The sequence below is a fragment of the Venustampulla echinocandica genome, assembly GCF_003357145.1.
Source record: "Venustampulla echinocandica strain BP 5553 chromosome Unknown scaffold_2, whole genome shotgun sequence".
NCBI lineage: Eukaryota > Fungi > Ascomycota > Leotiomycetes > Helotiales > Pleuroascaceae > Venustampulla > Venustampulla echinocandica.
The window spans coordinates 948,672-964,300 of NW_022474207.1; the positions used below are offsets into that span (position 1 = coordinate 948,672).

General features: G+C 46.9%; 3 protein-coding genes across 3 annotated transcripts; 1 reads left to right on the top strand and 2 right to left on the bottom strand.

Annotated features, from left to right (window-relative positions):
* Positions 1-880: 880 nt before the first annotated feature.
* On the bottom strand, positions 881-2,642 carry BP5553_04669 (Uncharacterized protein; the record flags this gene model as incomplete). Its single annotated transcript, XM_032013292.1, has 3 exons — positions 881-1,456; positions 1,507-2,468; positions 2,531-2,642. The coding sequence occupies 3 exons, from the start codon at positions 2,640-2,642 to the stop codon at positions 881-883; spliced, it is 1,650 nt and encodes a 549-aa protein (XP_031869892.1).
* Positions 2,643-4,618: 1,976 nt separating this feature from the next.
* BP5553_04670 (uncharacterized protein) lies at positions 4,619-5,518 on the top strand (the record flags this gene model as incomplete). Its single annotated transcript, XM_032013293.1, has 1 exon — positions 4,619-5,518. One exon carries the CDS (start codon positions 4,619-4,621, stop codon positions 5,516-5,518), a length of 900 nt encoding a protein of 299 aa, XP_031869893.1.
* Positions 5,519-6,017: 499 nt separating this feature from the next.
* On the bottom strand, positions 6,018-14,909 carry BP5553_04671 (GTPase activation, GAP; the record flags this gene model as incomplete). Its single annotated transcript, XM_032013294.1, has 16 exons — positions 6,018-6,032; positions 6,089-6,341; positions 6,390-8,229; positions 8,279-8,955; positions 9,007-9,179; positions 9,227-9,313; positions 9,362-9,733; positions 9,779-10,066; positions 10,121-10,410; positions 10,462-10,621; positions 10,672-12,204; positions 12,317-12,437; positions 12,603-12,949; positions 12,998-13,578; positions 13,767-14,772; positions 14,856-14,909. The coding sequence occupies 16 exons, from the start codon at positions 14,907-14,909 to the stop codon at positions 6,018-6,020; spliced, it is 7,797 nt and encodes a 2,598-aa protein (XP_031869894.1).
* Positions 14,910-15,629: the final 720 nt, after the last annotated feature.

Here is a 15,629-nt window from a genome sequence, read left to right on the forward strand (position 1 = left end):
GCCCACCTAGGTATAGCTTTCTGTTTTAGCAGCTTAGTAAAGTGAGCCCTAGGCCAGGAATGGTGTTCTTCCGAAAGAACTGTACTCGGAGAAGACTTTGAAATATAGAATAATACGTCCTAAAGCAGTTAGTATTCAGCCTTATTTAACCCTAAATTAGAGATATATATATTCTTTAATAAATCAGGACTTAGCTATTATGATTTTAATTGCCCTAATTATATTAACAGAAATAGGATGCTAAAGCACAATAAAGATTGCATTGAGTGGGATACTACTTAGGGGCAAATTAAGCGAGGGAAAAGGGGGTTTAGGGGTATATTGTACGCTAATTTTTACACCCCCTTATTGTCTCAACTAGACTCCATAGACTTCCTTTGAGACTTGTGTACTGTATACAATATAGACTCTTTGTTAGAACAGTGTCTAATTAAGGTTAAGATTTGATTCGTGACACGATGCCAAGCAATACAATAAAAAAGGGGCTGCAAATTTGTCGATATATATCTCAATTTCGGTTAGATATAGAGGATACGTGGGCGGACAACACGTCGTATTTGTTGCCTTCGGCCCCTCCTTTCGGCTACTAGGTCGCCCAAGAATGCGTCATATCTACCATTTTGACAGGATGGCAACTACTACGGCGATTTCCTTTTGCTTCACCAAAGGCTTTATTAGGTTCTACGCTATAGACAATTATTTTTAAGAGGATTCTCAGACCTGAGTTGGGAGTATTGGTACTCGTATAGAATTATGTTTTTCTTTTTCCTTTTTGGGAATCCTGTCCCTTAGCCATCGATTCCATTACATCATATTCGCCGTATTTAATACCATTGCATAGTTCATTATAGCATTACAGCACATCATCTATATAGTACGTTCAATCATGGTCATCATCAGCACTCTTTTGCTCAACCCAAGCGGAGAGGCATCTCAATCTCTCCCCACTCTGCGTTAACCACATTCTATCACTCTCCTCCTCTTTCCTCCTCTCAGCCGTATCCTTCCTCCTCTTATCACCACGAATCTTATCCTCGCGTGCTGCTATCCCCTTCTCAATGGCCTCTTCCAAATCCGGTGTATGGTAACACGGACAGGATCTCAAGAAGATCCTAAATAGAGACTCTATCAAGATGGAAACTTTCGCGTTGTCATCAACGGCGGATGTATTAGCGCTGAATGGCATGAAGCATTGCTCAAGGACGGCTTGAGTCAGCTCGTCATTGTCTCGCTTGGTGATTGTGTGGGGTCGTGGGGCAGTATTGGGTAGAAGACGGAGGAGAAGGAGTTGTGAGAGGGAGATTAGAACTATTATTGGGAGTTGGGATGATGGTGATGGCGAGATTATAAGGGAGAAGGCGGGAACTGGCAGTGGTCTCATGCAGGTGTAGATTGCTTCGTAGAGATCTCTGTAGTCGATAAATTCAACTGGGAAATCTGCAGCAGTTTGTGAGAGCTAAATTAATTAATCAATTGATGTTGTGGTAATTGACAGCTAAAACTTACCAGTTTTAATACACGCTGCCGCAAAGCTATAGACTCTGGTCCTCCTAAGTATGGGTCCTGCCCAGACAGATTCCCTTCATCGTCATCCTGGCTCGACTCTGGCTCGGGGTCTGTCATTTCTGGCTGTTCAGAGGGATCATCAGCATCCTGGTAATCGTAGCCGCCAAAGCTCCGATCCAGAGTAAAGCCTCTCTTCCTTTTCTGCCCGTTTTGAAATTTAACCTCCTTCGTCTCGTTCGGATATACTTCTGGAAACTCTTTCAAGCTTGCAACGCTTCCGTCGGCAAAGACAGATCTGGCAATTCGCCTGGCAGCACTTGACCTGCTCTGAACATCCGACAGGTACTTTGCGATCATGCATTTCCGCAGCAACTTGAACTCGCAACGTGCATCTAGAGTGCCGGGGTTCAGAGCGTGCTCTTTCCTGTCCAGCCTCTCCCTCTCGGTGTAGTCCGCCTCCAAAACATCCAGCATGTATTCCAGCCACACTTTCCAGTGTTGCCATCTCTGCGGATGCTTCACACTACAATTAAATGCCCATCCTACTATATGCCAAAAGTCCTTAGCGCACGTTCTCAATCTCCCCTTATTCGCGAGGATGCCCTGCATGCGCTCTGGTTCCTCCTCGTCTGACCCGCTTGATCCATCGTCATAATCGGTCGTATTCCGCCCACGCCGAGAGGCCCTGGTAGCATTCATCGGCTCAAGAGAGAATGCATCATCAAGCCTGGCGTTTATCGGGCCCAGGATAGCGAGGATATTCCGCAAGAGTGTGAGTGATCGAGAGGCTAGTTCTAGGCGTTCACTTGCTGGCGCTTGTGTAGTATACCGCGGATGGATTAGGAGCGCGCTGACGAGTTCGATATGAAATGGTATTGGGGCAATTGCCGGCCTATTTATGCGGTCTGGATGCGACGCGCCTGTTGTGACGAGGTCATTGAGAAGCGCAAGAGCGCTCACATCTGCTTCCTGTCAGTGGATGCAGTTATATTTGTACTGGATGAGGAAGACGGGCGGCACTTACACAATTGCTCATCCAAGTAGATTTGACAGTGCGTTCTAATCTCGGTGGTTATTGGAATAGAAGGGCGATACGGGGAAGTAGAGGCTGGCTGGGAGTCGGCGGTAGGATCCATTTCATTATCGGAGCTGCACTGCAGGCGGAGAGGGAATTTGGTGACGATGGAGGGGAAGTTATCGTTGCGGCGGAAAACGCGGTGGGACGTGTCGTTGGGCGCGTCTACAGCGCTGCTACGTAGTACTTGGTACACCCCCCCTACAAGTATAAGGTACCTTAACCAATATTCCCCCGAATTACACGTCAAACAGCATCCATTGGCCACAGATCAGATGTGCAGCCTTCTACGTCTGTCAATTAGCACCTCAGCATCCCAAGGACCGTATCCCCGAAGCTCGAACTATATGCAAGAGTTTCGACGGTGATAGGAGTCGGTTTACCACATTACTTGTATGCCTAGGAGCCGCTACACCAGCGTTTTCCTTCGCGGTACTCCCCAGTGTTGGTCCGCTTCCGACGATCAGCGGCCGTTGCTTTGAACAACCTTGATTCCATCCCGCAATTATAGTGTCGGTTCAGTCTCCCATCTTCGAATGTAGCAGCAGTTGTTATTGATGATCCCCACAATGAGACATGGACCTTCACCTAAGGTAGGTCTTTACGGTGGCTTAGACTACCAGCATGTCATGGCGAAATTATCTTAGGATTCCTCGGACATCGTGCCTACCTCCTCGGCTGACACCGTGCTCGTCGTTGTGAAGGATGCTTCGGCGCTTGCACAGCGTGATCAAGCCGAGTGGGCAGTCTTTCGTTCCAAGTCTTTTTCTTCAAAAACTCACGTTCTGAATTTTGTGTGTCTGACATCATAATTTAATAACTCCAGAGCACTTTGAAGTTGGAACTAATAGTAGCTTTACAGATTACGCCTTCCTTCCTCGAGTTAAGTATCTCCGTCTATGCAGCAAACGAGTATAGAATAGTAGCGCGTTGTTGTGTCGAGTGGGAGTTTTTGGTGGTTAATGTCGTGACAGTCTCATATATTTATATTAACATCCGTCGGACTTATATCTGCATCGATCTCTCCGTCCGCTATTTCGAAGTAGCTCTCAAAGTCCGACTGCTTACTATCATTGAAAGATAGACAATTATTAGGTTGATAATGGCATATATTGATTGACTCGGCCTACTACGGGCGAGACGATAGTAACAAGGGTAACAGTTAAGGTAGAGCCGAACAGCGACGGAACAAACGAAGCTTAAGAAGGATGATTGAAGGGATGAGAGACTGAGAGTTAAGAAAGAGAAGGGTAACTGATGAGAATATAAGGCCCTTTACCAGAGAGAGTAGGGGGGTTAGTTGAGTAAGCGAGGTCTAATGCAACGTGAGATTTCGGCAAGGGGGCTGCGGAGAACAGTGAGGTAGAGCGCATTATACCTTGGGTATGAATTGGTGTTTTTCGGAAATAATGGCCATTACACAAATATGCCTCCGGTATCGCCCTCCTATATGGAGGACTGTTTCCTATACAATCTAGATAGCTAGCCTGCGTATTAGAGTGCTATACGGAGTAATCATTATTCCTATTCTATCTAGCATAAGTGGGATAGGGGCCACGCCGTCTCCCCAGCCCTTCGCTCCAGGCCTTCAGGTCCTGTAGCCAGAGCCTGTAGCTTAGCATAGGGTTTCCTTTAGGTCCTCCCTTTAGGCCTTGGCACCCTATAGCGCACTACTATAGCGCCTCCCTTTAGGCCCACACGCCCTGGAGCCAGATCCAGGGGATAAAATGAGCCACACCCTCTTATCGCCCGGCTCGCGCCCTACTGTACTTCGTAGGCCTTGATACCCTACAGCAGAGCGATGCCGGAATCATATCTAGGTAGGTAATGGCCGGTGGTTCCCGGTATTTCCGAAAACACCATTTCATACCTATAATACGCCATAAGTGAGTCAGTGAGTCAGTGAGTCAAGAACCAAACTTACAAAAGACAGCAGTCACTCTGCAGTTTGTTCGTTTAACAGAGTGAGTCAACCTGTATACTGAAGATTAAATCCTTATCCTCCCTCATCCAAAACGCCCTTTCAGAAACACCATCATGGCCACCCATCTCGACCACGTAATCATCCTCGTCTCACCCTCAACTCTCAGCTCTCTTCCACCCTTCCTCACAGAGAACTTCACAATAACCCCAGGTGGCCGCCATGTCGACAACCTAACGGAAAACAAGCTGATCTGTTTCCGTGATGGATCGTACATCGAGCTCATAGCCTTCATTACGCCTTCTGAGGAGGAGAGGGCTAAGCATTGGTGGGGTAAAAAGAAGGAGGGCGGAATTATAGACTTTGCATTCACGACTAAAGCTACCACCGGGGAAGATGTCTCGAAGCATCACAAGGACCTGCAAGCACGACTGCTGGATTCAGGATCAAAAGCTGGGTATGAACTTCCGCGCCCGGGGGGCAGGAAACGCGAGTCTGATGGTCAGGATATAAAATGGCATGTTACCTTCCCCGCTGTTGGGTCGTCATCCTCTGCCTCGTCATATCAACGAGGGCTACTTCCGTTCTTCTGCCACGATGTCACACCGCGCTCGCTCCGTGCGCCGGTAGCTGAGGAGAACGTCACTCATCCATGTGGTGCGGAGGGAATCAAGGGACTTACGGCATATGTTACCGAGGAGAGAGTGGTGGAACTGACGAAGGATTATGGTGTCATCTTGGATGTGGATGATTTGGCGGATGGTTTGGAGAGTTTGTATGGCGGAAAGGGTGGTGCTAGGGAACCAGTGAAAATTTCCGTAAAAGCTCCTAAAAAGGGAGAGGAGGCATTGAGGAGTGAGATAGAGGATAGGGGTGGGCTAGTACTGGGCGACCTGGTTTTTTGGGGCCACAGCCGTAAAGCTGGAGATGATGGGCTAAGAAGGATTGATGTTGGTGATGGGAATATAAGCCTGGGCGGCTTGTTTTTGGATTTGAGCGCGCCTGATGATATATAGGGACTGTGTTGACCGGGAGTTGATACCAGCCGAAACCGGCCAATTACTCCAAACCAATATTGATTAGTAAATGAGCTCTAGTATCTTAAATATATGTACGCTTTGTTACGATCATTATTGAGGGAATTTGTGTAGGCCAAGAAAGCGTACCGATCCCTCACAAACGCAGCCCAATTTTGGAGGAGAAATAGGCATAAAGAAAATCGTTACCCACATTGGACTACTATACAGACCAGAAGCTAATAAGCGCGCTCGTGTATTTGAATAGTTCGGCTATGAAGATCATAGGCCCTGATTTTATCATCCATAGACCAAAGACAGTCTAATAACAGGGTATCATATATCTAGGTCTTCAGGTAGTAGTGTAGAAGTAAACACCCCCTTGCTTTTTTATCATCATTCATAACAGGTGTAACATAACGTCGTCAGACATAAAGAACATGTACCTAGGTAGATAACAACTCCAAAATGCACCACTAATGCCCCCACGTCTACCACGCTATGCAATGATGAGCTACACAGCAAATATTAGCATATGATCCTGCTTAAACCGGGAACATGGGGACATACTTCGATAAGCCTATCTGTTAATGCAGTGCATTGTCTTTCGTGCTCATTTTTTGTATGAAACGTCGCTGAGCGCCAGAGGCCGCCGAAACCAATGCCATCAAGGACATCCTCTAACATTTCTGTGGTGTCGACGCCGCCTGAGAATTTGGGATTTGATGTTATCGTCCGGAGTAATTGATGGGCTGATTCGAGTGTCGCCACGTTTTGACAAGACAAAAGCAGATCATCCAGGATCCGGATAATGGGCACCGCGCTATTCTAAGTTAGTTTAGGACTCGTTAGAAATGCGGTGTAAACTTACAGGTGTAGCACGACAGTAGGCCGCTTTACAGCGACCCTATTGAGCCATAATAGCCCGCGATGCTGGACAGATTCCTCCAAATAGCGGAAATCCACTATAGTAATAGCCGCGTTAAGCAAAAGCTCCTTATCCTTCACCAAACCCTGATCAATCAAGCTCATCATATCGTCGGACGTTACATAATGGCTCACAGAAGCCCAGCTTGCGACGAATAAATTGTCCTTGGCTTGCTGAGGGGTCATTGCTCGAGATATAAGAGCTCCTATGTAAGGCATACAGGAAAGCTCGAAACCACCCTTAACCCCGGTTTGGTTGTTTGAGCCTGCAGCCTCGAGAAACGTGGATAAGACTCGAACTGCTGTGGCTTTGGTGACAGAATCTGTAAGGCCCTTCACCAAAGAAGCGCAAACAGCAAAATGGAAAGTCTCGACGTTAAAATGGATACCGTAGATTTCATCAAGTTGCAATGCCGCATCTTCGAGAGGGAATCGGCCTTGCATCAAGACCGGGGCCATTTTCTCATCTTTGAGCCCGCCAGACGTAGCGATGTTATTCAAAACAGCATCCAGGAAAAGAGCCGTGCAGTTGAAAAGCGGAAGTGGGACGAGCCTCACCAGTGACATTGCCAGCCAGAATAACTGCAAACCGTAGCGAGAGGCAGAAGGTAGTTTATCCATCATCTTAGTTAGGGAGGTTATGATTGCGATGAGCATCTCACTGTCATTCTCTTCCATGAATCGGCCGATGCTACTTCTTAGAGCGACAAGAACCTGGTAAAGAAGATCATCATCTACATCTTGACGAGCCAAACAGCCCATGACCGTAAAAGCGCGCGGCTGGATTGCTGGATTGCTTTGGAAGGCAGTGCTCGCAACCAAGCTCATCCACCTAGCTCGCCATGCATTTGACACATTCACGGACGGAGCAGCAACGATGCTAACTTCTGAGAGCAAGGTGGCTAGGGATTCCGTGGCAGTCAAGGCTGGAATGCCAGAATCTTGTAGTGATGAAATAGAGACGCCATCTCGAGGTGATAGATTGAATAGTGAATCGCTCCGAGGATCAGAGAGCGATAACAGTAAGGCTTTCAGTCTAGCTAGCTTGCTTTCTTCGAGATTGAATCCGGTGCACATGGCGTGGATGGTGTTGACCAGCAACCGATGGACCATAAGCCTCACATTGGTTGATCCGGTATTAGCCAGCATAGTAACGAGATGGAAAAGCTCCGGCAGGTATAGTTGTGATTGAATTGCACTGTCAAATGATGTAGAAAGACAAAGTCGGAGAAGCACACAGATTTCGCCCCAGATAGTATTATCTGGTAACTGTCTGGTAGGGCGCAGTGAAGTCCTGTTGAGAGCTTTGCGAAGACGGGAAAGGAGCTTTCCCCGGATGGTGATGGTACCGAGAGAAGCAATAATGGAACCAAGGATTTCGGTGCGTTCGTCGTCAATTCCAAAGCTCAAAGCGGCTCTGACAATCTCTTCTAGGAATATCTCGGTGTAAATCTCATCCCGGCAAATGATCGGCCACACACTCTGTTCAAGAGTGGTGCTCAAAGAAACGTCAGCGATAGCCACTTCGATAATCTTCCGGAAAATTACAGCGATTTTCTCTCTACCTTTGTCGCTATCCGGTTCTGTGGGGATTAGGTTTGTTCTTAGACTTGGTAGCCAAGGGGCCATATATGCAAGACTTAGTGGCCGCTGGGAATAAGGAAAACTCTCCCACCCGACGAAGAATTCATTGAGGAAGTCAACCGTCAGTCCAGGCTCGGACCGAGCAAGTTGTTGGCTTATGTCAATTATAAAATGCGAAGGATTCAAAGGAACGCATAATTCTATCAGAGTCAGTGGGGATTGTGCAAGCGACAGGCTTTGGAGGCAAACCTTTTGTGCTCATGAATTTAGAGTCAGCCGCAAATTTGAACGCACGGCACAGGGCCGACAGGAGGTTGTAAGAAGCCAAACGAAGGACTTGATCCGAACTGGCCATGTTCGTGAACGCGATATTGAGAAGTGTGCCGGGCACATCCTGTGGTCGGACAAGCCTCTCAAAAGACTTCAGGGTTCTCAATTCCTTCCCCTGTTTGGACTTCGCTCCGCGAATGGCCTGGAGCACATCCATTTTTCTTGGGCTCGTAAAATACATCACGATCTTCCCATTTTCTGTTCGCAAACCAAAGGCGGAATCGTCCTCTGTCTGAATTGATGTTGGCGCTTCATCTACCGCTGAGAGACGAAATATATCATTAACAGTAGCATGGAGTCTTAAACCGGGCACAACTTCCTGCTTCTTTGTTGTGGTGACTTGGACGAATTGACTACCAACTTTGATCACTACCTCGACCTTTCCTTTGGTCTTGGAGAGCCTAGTGATAGGTTGGAAAACATATCTTGTATCAGTTACAACACTGATCGTCTCCTTTGGTAAATGCAATTGACTGAGATGGAAGTGGGTCTGTAGGTCCTGGAGACTTCCAATTAAGTGGTAGTCCACATTCTTCGGGTGGAATGCGCTGATCTCGCTCTTCGCGGCTAGTCGTAAGATCCGACGAAAGCATTTTCTAACAACTTAGTGAACACGTAGTCCTAACAAGATATGATTTGGATCTTACCTAAAGGCGCTGTTCATATTGTAGACAAATACCCTTGAAAGCTGCTTTGATAACTCCGTCGGCGTCAATAGATCCAACTGTCTAAATAACGCATCCTGTGGCTCATTCTGGCCATCGTAACAGGTTGCATCAATGAGGATACCAAATGGCCGATGCCACATACGGCTTGCAATCTGTAGACGTTAGACCTCGAGCTGAGATATTATACTCGGCAACGTACCTTCAGATAGCCGAACAGCAAAAGTTCATAGTCCACGCTTTCTGTATCAATGTTCCGTAGTATGATACAGATCATTGGGAGCCCATCCTAAACCACGGTCAGCAAGATTTGTTTTGGTTGAGTGGTTAAAAATACCTTGCTTTCGCCACCATCATATACAGCACGGGTGGAAGCCAAGGACTCGGTATTCCTACCCGCGTTCCGTAGCATAAAATGTTGGAAGCGGGAGTATGATGGGGGGCTGTTCGATGAGATTGCAGGTCGATTCCACGACACGTCCATTGGAGGAGGGCCCAAATTGGTAATGAGCTTTCGAAGCGCTTCTAACATCGGAACGTGTCCCCTGCTGATGTCTATAAGTGATACCTCGGCACCTTTCCTCTCTCGGAGAACAATCTTTTGCCTGACATGGTCCCAATGATCGTACAAGAACCGATGAAGTGCAACGCAGGAGCCAAAATCGAATGCTTCCGACTCTGCAACGGGTTCCATTACATTTGGAGGTACCTAACGTGGTTAGGAAAAGGCCTTGCTTGCTTAGGGAGGACGTACCGAGATTTCTCGCAAAAACGTAGTCACACGGTATATATTCTGGGTAAGGAAGTCGTTGAGTGGAAACATGTAAGGTTCCTTTGCCCCGAACAAGACATTATTGGCCAGATTTTGCACAACCTTAGCAATAAGCAAAAGACCGCGACGCATCTCTTTTGAAGGTGGGGAACTTATCAGTCCTTCAGCATCTGGAGCAACAATGGCAGGGCAGAAAAAGCGCAGGAATATAAATGCCCCGACGGCGGTAAATTTGGCTTCTGGGAATCGCTTCATGACAGCTGTTGAAATCTAGGGTCATAGATAAGCATTCAAGCAGAAGAAACCGAGGTATGTTGAACTTACAATGCTACAGATCTTCCTAAAAGAGACAGGAATATGCCCTGCAGAATTACAAATATCGTCGATGAAGACCTTGGCAACAACTCGAAGCTGGAGGGCGTTCTTTTGCAGCTCCTCGGCGGAAGTAGTACGGGCAGGGTCAAGCTCTAAATCAAGATCCTTTGATGTGAGGACAAGTCGCTCAAGTACTTTTTGCAGGGTCGCTTTTATGTATGTAGAGCCCTTCCATTTTGCATAGACCGACAGCATCTTGGTAGCTACACAATTACGTCGTAGAAGCTCGGCTTCATTCTCTACTCATTATTAGCAGGATATATATTTACCAGCATGTAGCAGGGTCGTACCAGTTCCCTTAACTTCATGCTCAATGAGGCCCTCTAGAAGTACGAAGCCCAAGCCTCTTGAGTCGAATATATTGAGTAGTGAAATGGTCATCTCATCCACTTCGGTGCTTGGGCACGCATCGCAAAGCGCAATTGTCAATGGCATATCATTAATAAGAAGCTACACAAATCAGCCCACGGGCAAATTTATTCACATTTTAGGCAACTTACCTCCAGAAGCTCGTCGTATTTCTCATTCACAGCTGTATCAGAGAGGTTGTTGAACTCGGCACCTTGAATCAGGATATTACACAAGACCTTAACAAAAGCAGTCCTTATATCAAGATCTTCGTGGTAACCAATTCCCAGCGAATGCTTAAGGCCTACATCGATGTTGGCACTCAAGAGGTTGGACAACGCCGTAATGGCAAGTTCAGAAAAACCGACAGTTTCTTCGCTCCCAAAAGTTGACACCCGCAATTCGTTTCTTGTAGTTTCAGTTGATTCATAGTTCAACAGTGACAGGAATCTGTTGAAATATGTATGAAACATTTGGGATTTAAGATCACTTGTGTCCGCATCTGTTTGGCCTTCGGCTGGCTGTAGTGGTAGTCGATATGTTAGATCGGCTAGAGCCTTCAGAGATGCTCTATCAAGATCTCTCTGAAGTCGGAGCAGCTCATCGACCCGAGTTCCGGTCGCATGGATGGTCTCTTTTGGCGTGCCTGGGCGAGCTATCCAGCTGAAAATTACCTCCAAGAGTTGATTTCGGATACGGACATCATGTCTCAAGTTCAGGAGCTCTTTCTTCTGCGTAACCGTTTCGCACAGCTGGCAGATCTTGATTTTCACCCTAAGTATGCTTGCGGTCTCCGCCAACTCGTCCAGAAATTTTGCAAAATTAAGAGTCAATGCACCAATATCAATAGATAGTGACACGCCAACTTCAGCTGGGCCGCCTAGCCTTTCAACAATACTCTTCAAGAGAGCTGAGGCCTGCTCGGCAAATATGACACGAGCTTCAATAGAGAGTGAAGTATTTGTACGAGGGCTGTCGAATAATACGCCAAGCTCGGCTTCTAGGGTTTCGAAAAGTGGCAAGTACAGTGCCGAGGAAAGTTCAGTGGAGAGGGTCTCTCTGGTCGCCTCTCGTATTCTAACATTGTTGCTAGCAAGTAGTTGAACACTCTGCCTCATATATTGAGTCAAGAGAGTTTCGTCATAGTTTTCCGGTGAAATTCTATCGATCCATTTCAGACCAGCCAGATTCGATTCCTCGGGTGTCAGCGCCTGATTTGATATGCAAGCGCCTCCTAGAGAAGCGAGGAATCCGGAATAGTTGCGCCACTCCACGAGCGGTCGTTCTTCTAGCATATCCATTGGCCGTGAGAAGATATGTTTCGATACTTTAAGCCAGAAATTGAAGACGGTCTCCCAGGCCGCCAACATACCAGCTGTAGGGTAATGCATCTTCCTGAGGAGCCCTCGGACACGTTTCTGAAAAGCCACTAATCCAGTAAATCTAAAATCTCTAGATGATATTTCCACATAAATTTCAAGATTTCGAAGAGTATGGGTTAATGGCTTTGCGGATTCTGTCGCTTCATCCACGAGGCCAGTCTCCTCACAGAAGAGAGATATACACTTGGTGACTAGCTGGCAGGTCGAAATGTCTGTCGAGCACAGCGATACCAAAAATGCCGTTTCCAATTTGACACACGCAGCTGCGCGTTCAGGAATCTCTTCATCCAGATCTGTCAATTCCTAGTGTTGTAAGTTAGTATATTAAAACTAGAAATTACCACCAGAGTCGCCAAGTATAGAGACACTGTGCTGAGTAGTCCAAGGAACAGTTGGAGAGAACGCATAAACTAACCCTAATGGTCTTTAGAAGTGCCAGCCTCGATTCGAGGTAATCATGAATAAAGCGTAGTGTGCCTTTCCCGTCGTCAGCCATGCTGATAAGCTTATCAGACACAGCCATGAGAACAACGGATCTGTATAGATATGTCAAATATTAGTTAAAGAGCCTATGAGATGGAACGTAAGAGACGAAAACTAATAAATATAGACGGAAAATATGTGTAACATTTGAATGAGCATAATAGTTGAACCCAAGCTCGGAATCTGTTTTAGATCACAAAAGTCGACAGGGCACTTACGTTGATTTCCAGAAGTTGCGCTTGAAGGCATTCATGTCTGTACTTTGGACTTGTTTCCAAGCCAAAGAAGCACCTCCGGTCATGATCTTTCGGGCTACTGAACTCGTTAATTGCCGGATCCGATCATCATCTGCAACCAGATATCCGACGAAAGAATTTAACGAGGTCTCCAAGAACTGGTTCCAGTCCAAAGGTTCATTCACCGCGCCAACTAATAGAGTGAGAGGAGAGGCATCAAGAAATACTAGTATATTGTAAATCATGCTTGTAGAACCTGAAATCTCGCCAGCCTTCTGAAGGGTGTATTGCTCATCTGGATATGAGTCCCGCGGCCTCGAAGATTGTCCCTTACATATATTAGCGCATTTTTTGAGGGTTGAAGCTTTTTCACATACCCTTAGCTGTACGCGGGTGAACTCGGCGATTTTGGCAAACAATGGCCGGTACTCGTCTGCATTTGACTGCCTCGCAAAATGAGAGCAGGCTGAGATTAAAGAAAGTTTGAGGTTCGTGGGAGAGTTTGGAGTCAGACACAGAGGCGCCAGATTATCCACACAGTAATCGAAATTGAGATGCGCCAAACTAACAAATGCGGCGGACATCAGGGTGTTATCAATGTTTGGCGAGTCCGTTGCGATGTGTTTTCGGAAAACTGCATCTCGAACTTCTTCTTGAACATCCAGAGCATAGCTAAGAATTGCAGCATCACTATCCAGGCTAAAATGCCTAGCAACTCTCAAAACCGATGTCAGGCAGTAGATGGCTGTTTCGTTTCGGTTTCTCACAGCTTTTCGGAGGAGCTCTAGAAATGACACTTTCTTTGATATGCTGCTACTCTTAGCATCTCGCATGTGACTTGCAACTTCAAATACATCAGGAAGCAGCAAGAGAAGTGATGTCTGGAATGGATAGAGTAGTGCCTTTCGTCTACCTCCATCGAACATGGTATTGGTCATATCGAAAAGTGTTTCCGCTCCTGCACAATCGGAAGTCAGCATTTATAGTGTACCAAATGAATATAATAACGAGCTTATGAATGCGTCAAGCCAAGATCGGAGCATTTCAGAAAAATGTCAGAAAGTGCCCATTCAAGATGTACTATTCCACAAACTAGTGCCGGGAGATTGGGTTCAACAGGTATAGTTAATAGAAGAGCATCCATACCGCCATCGAGTCTTTTGTGCGCGGAGTGAAGATCTATGAATTCCTGGGGATTGCGTTCAAGCCACCTGGTAATTAACTGCGGGGTCACGATTGCTATTGTTGTTTGGAACGATTTGCGGAGATGCAAGAAATTGCCACACAGCTCCTGAATGACAACGCTAAGTTTCCGGCTGTCAACCCATAAGCAGGAAATGAACCGAATCACAATCAGAGCACCTCTATCATCATCAGCCGAGTGGCTAGGCAGCGCCGTACCGTTGACCACTGGGCGCAGTGGCTGTGGCTGTATCAGGAAAGCTCTGATATAGTCGAGAACCCGAGTCCAGTTAGAACAAGATATGTATTCCACAATTACTCGAGTGTATGCTTCAACAGCATCGCTCTTCTCGAGAATCAGCTGAGAAACCTCGGTCCCGCTTAAGCGCGCATTTGAAGACGCTGTATCCTCCTCCTCTTCTAGAATATCACAATTATTAAGCCTTCTGAATGAATCATCCAAGATCGTAGACGCAGGAAGGACGTAAGTATCCGATACCGGTTTCGAGAAAAGCTTGACAGCATCCAATATTCTCCGGACCAAATCATCACTTAGCGGAGCGGGTGGATGACCCCGCGCAAGCAGCGTGTTTCGTGATGCACGTCTCTTTTTCCCACGCACTTCGGGACTAAGTGTCCTCTTTGTCGTTCTCTCCGCTTCTGAATCCTCAGAATCGGAGCTCTCATCATCTTCGACGTGGACAACACTCGGTGCTGCGTTGACCGAATCCCAATGTGCAGCGCAGCAATCCGATAGAAGCTCGAGTATATATAACTCGGATTGTACAACATGGATCGGATGGGAGTGTATTCCTTTATACGTTCTGCGAAGTTCTTCCAGTAGCTGCACCAGCGCCTCGATTATAGTTCCTATGCAGGAACCACTGACCCCAACCAGAGTCGAGCGGGTGAGCACCACCACCTCATCGCGAGCGAACTCATGGGAGGGTGATCCGGTGCGGTGTGGAAGCTACAAAAAAATTGGCACATTAGCCAGAGGCCAACAAAGAGCGACAAGAATGAGAACAAGATAAATGGAACGCGACAACGTACCCTCGTTGCCAGGCGATCGACAAGTGTAACAACCAGACCAGAGTCGCCATTCATGGCTGGGGCTAAATGTTATCACCGAGGAAGTCCAGTTACTGCGTCTAGGCATATAGCTATAGATCTGCCTACGCACGCGCTCGCAATTCGCAGTGTGTCGGTTTCCTCCAAGGTACCAGTCCGGCTGTGCAACAGACAATGATAGTTGGCGTTGGTTTAGCTCCGGACATAGCCCAATGGCGCCGGAGGGTGTTCTGGGTGGCTATCGTATAGTATACGGCAAATATAAGGTGCTATAGATTGAAAATTGAGTTTAAATCAAAAGTCGACGGTGAAATTGGGAATTGTGGTTGGAATAGAGAGGATGCGACAGGGTGCTGGGCGAGAGCGAGAGCGCGAGAGTGGCAGAGTGGTGGTGTTGATGTCTCAGACTCAACAACGAAGACCCCTCGTCGACCTCTTTAGTGTCTCGCGTGGCTCGCCTGGCGCGGTATGACCTGCAGGAACAACTCCACGTTCACCGCCCACGAAACGTGGCAGAACAACCCCAAGAAAATCTGCACGTGAAATTATTTTGTATCAAGCACATCCCCACGATGTTATACGAAGTACCGCATGATATTGGCAGACAGCGACTACATTATACAATATATACACTATGGCTTGCAATAAATGGCACATAATATGAAACAAACATGCAAAATGCTTCTACACTAACATTTATTTCTCTAGGTAGGTACAATCCTTTTCTCGTTTTTATCCCAACTCCGTCGTAGTATA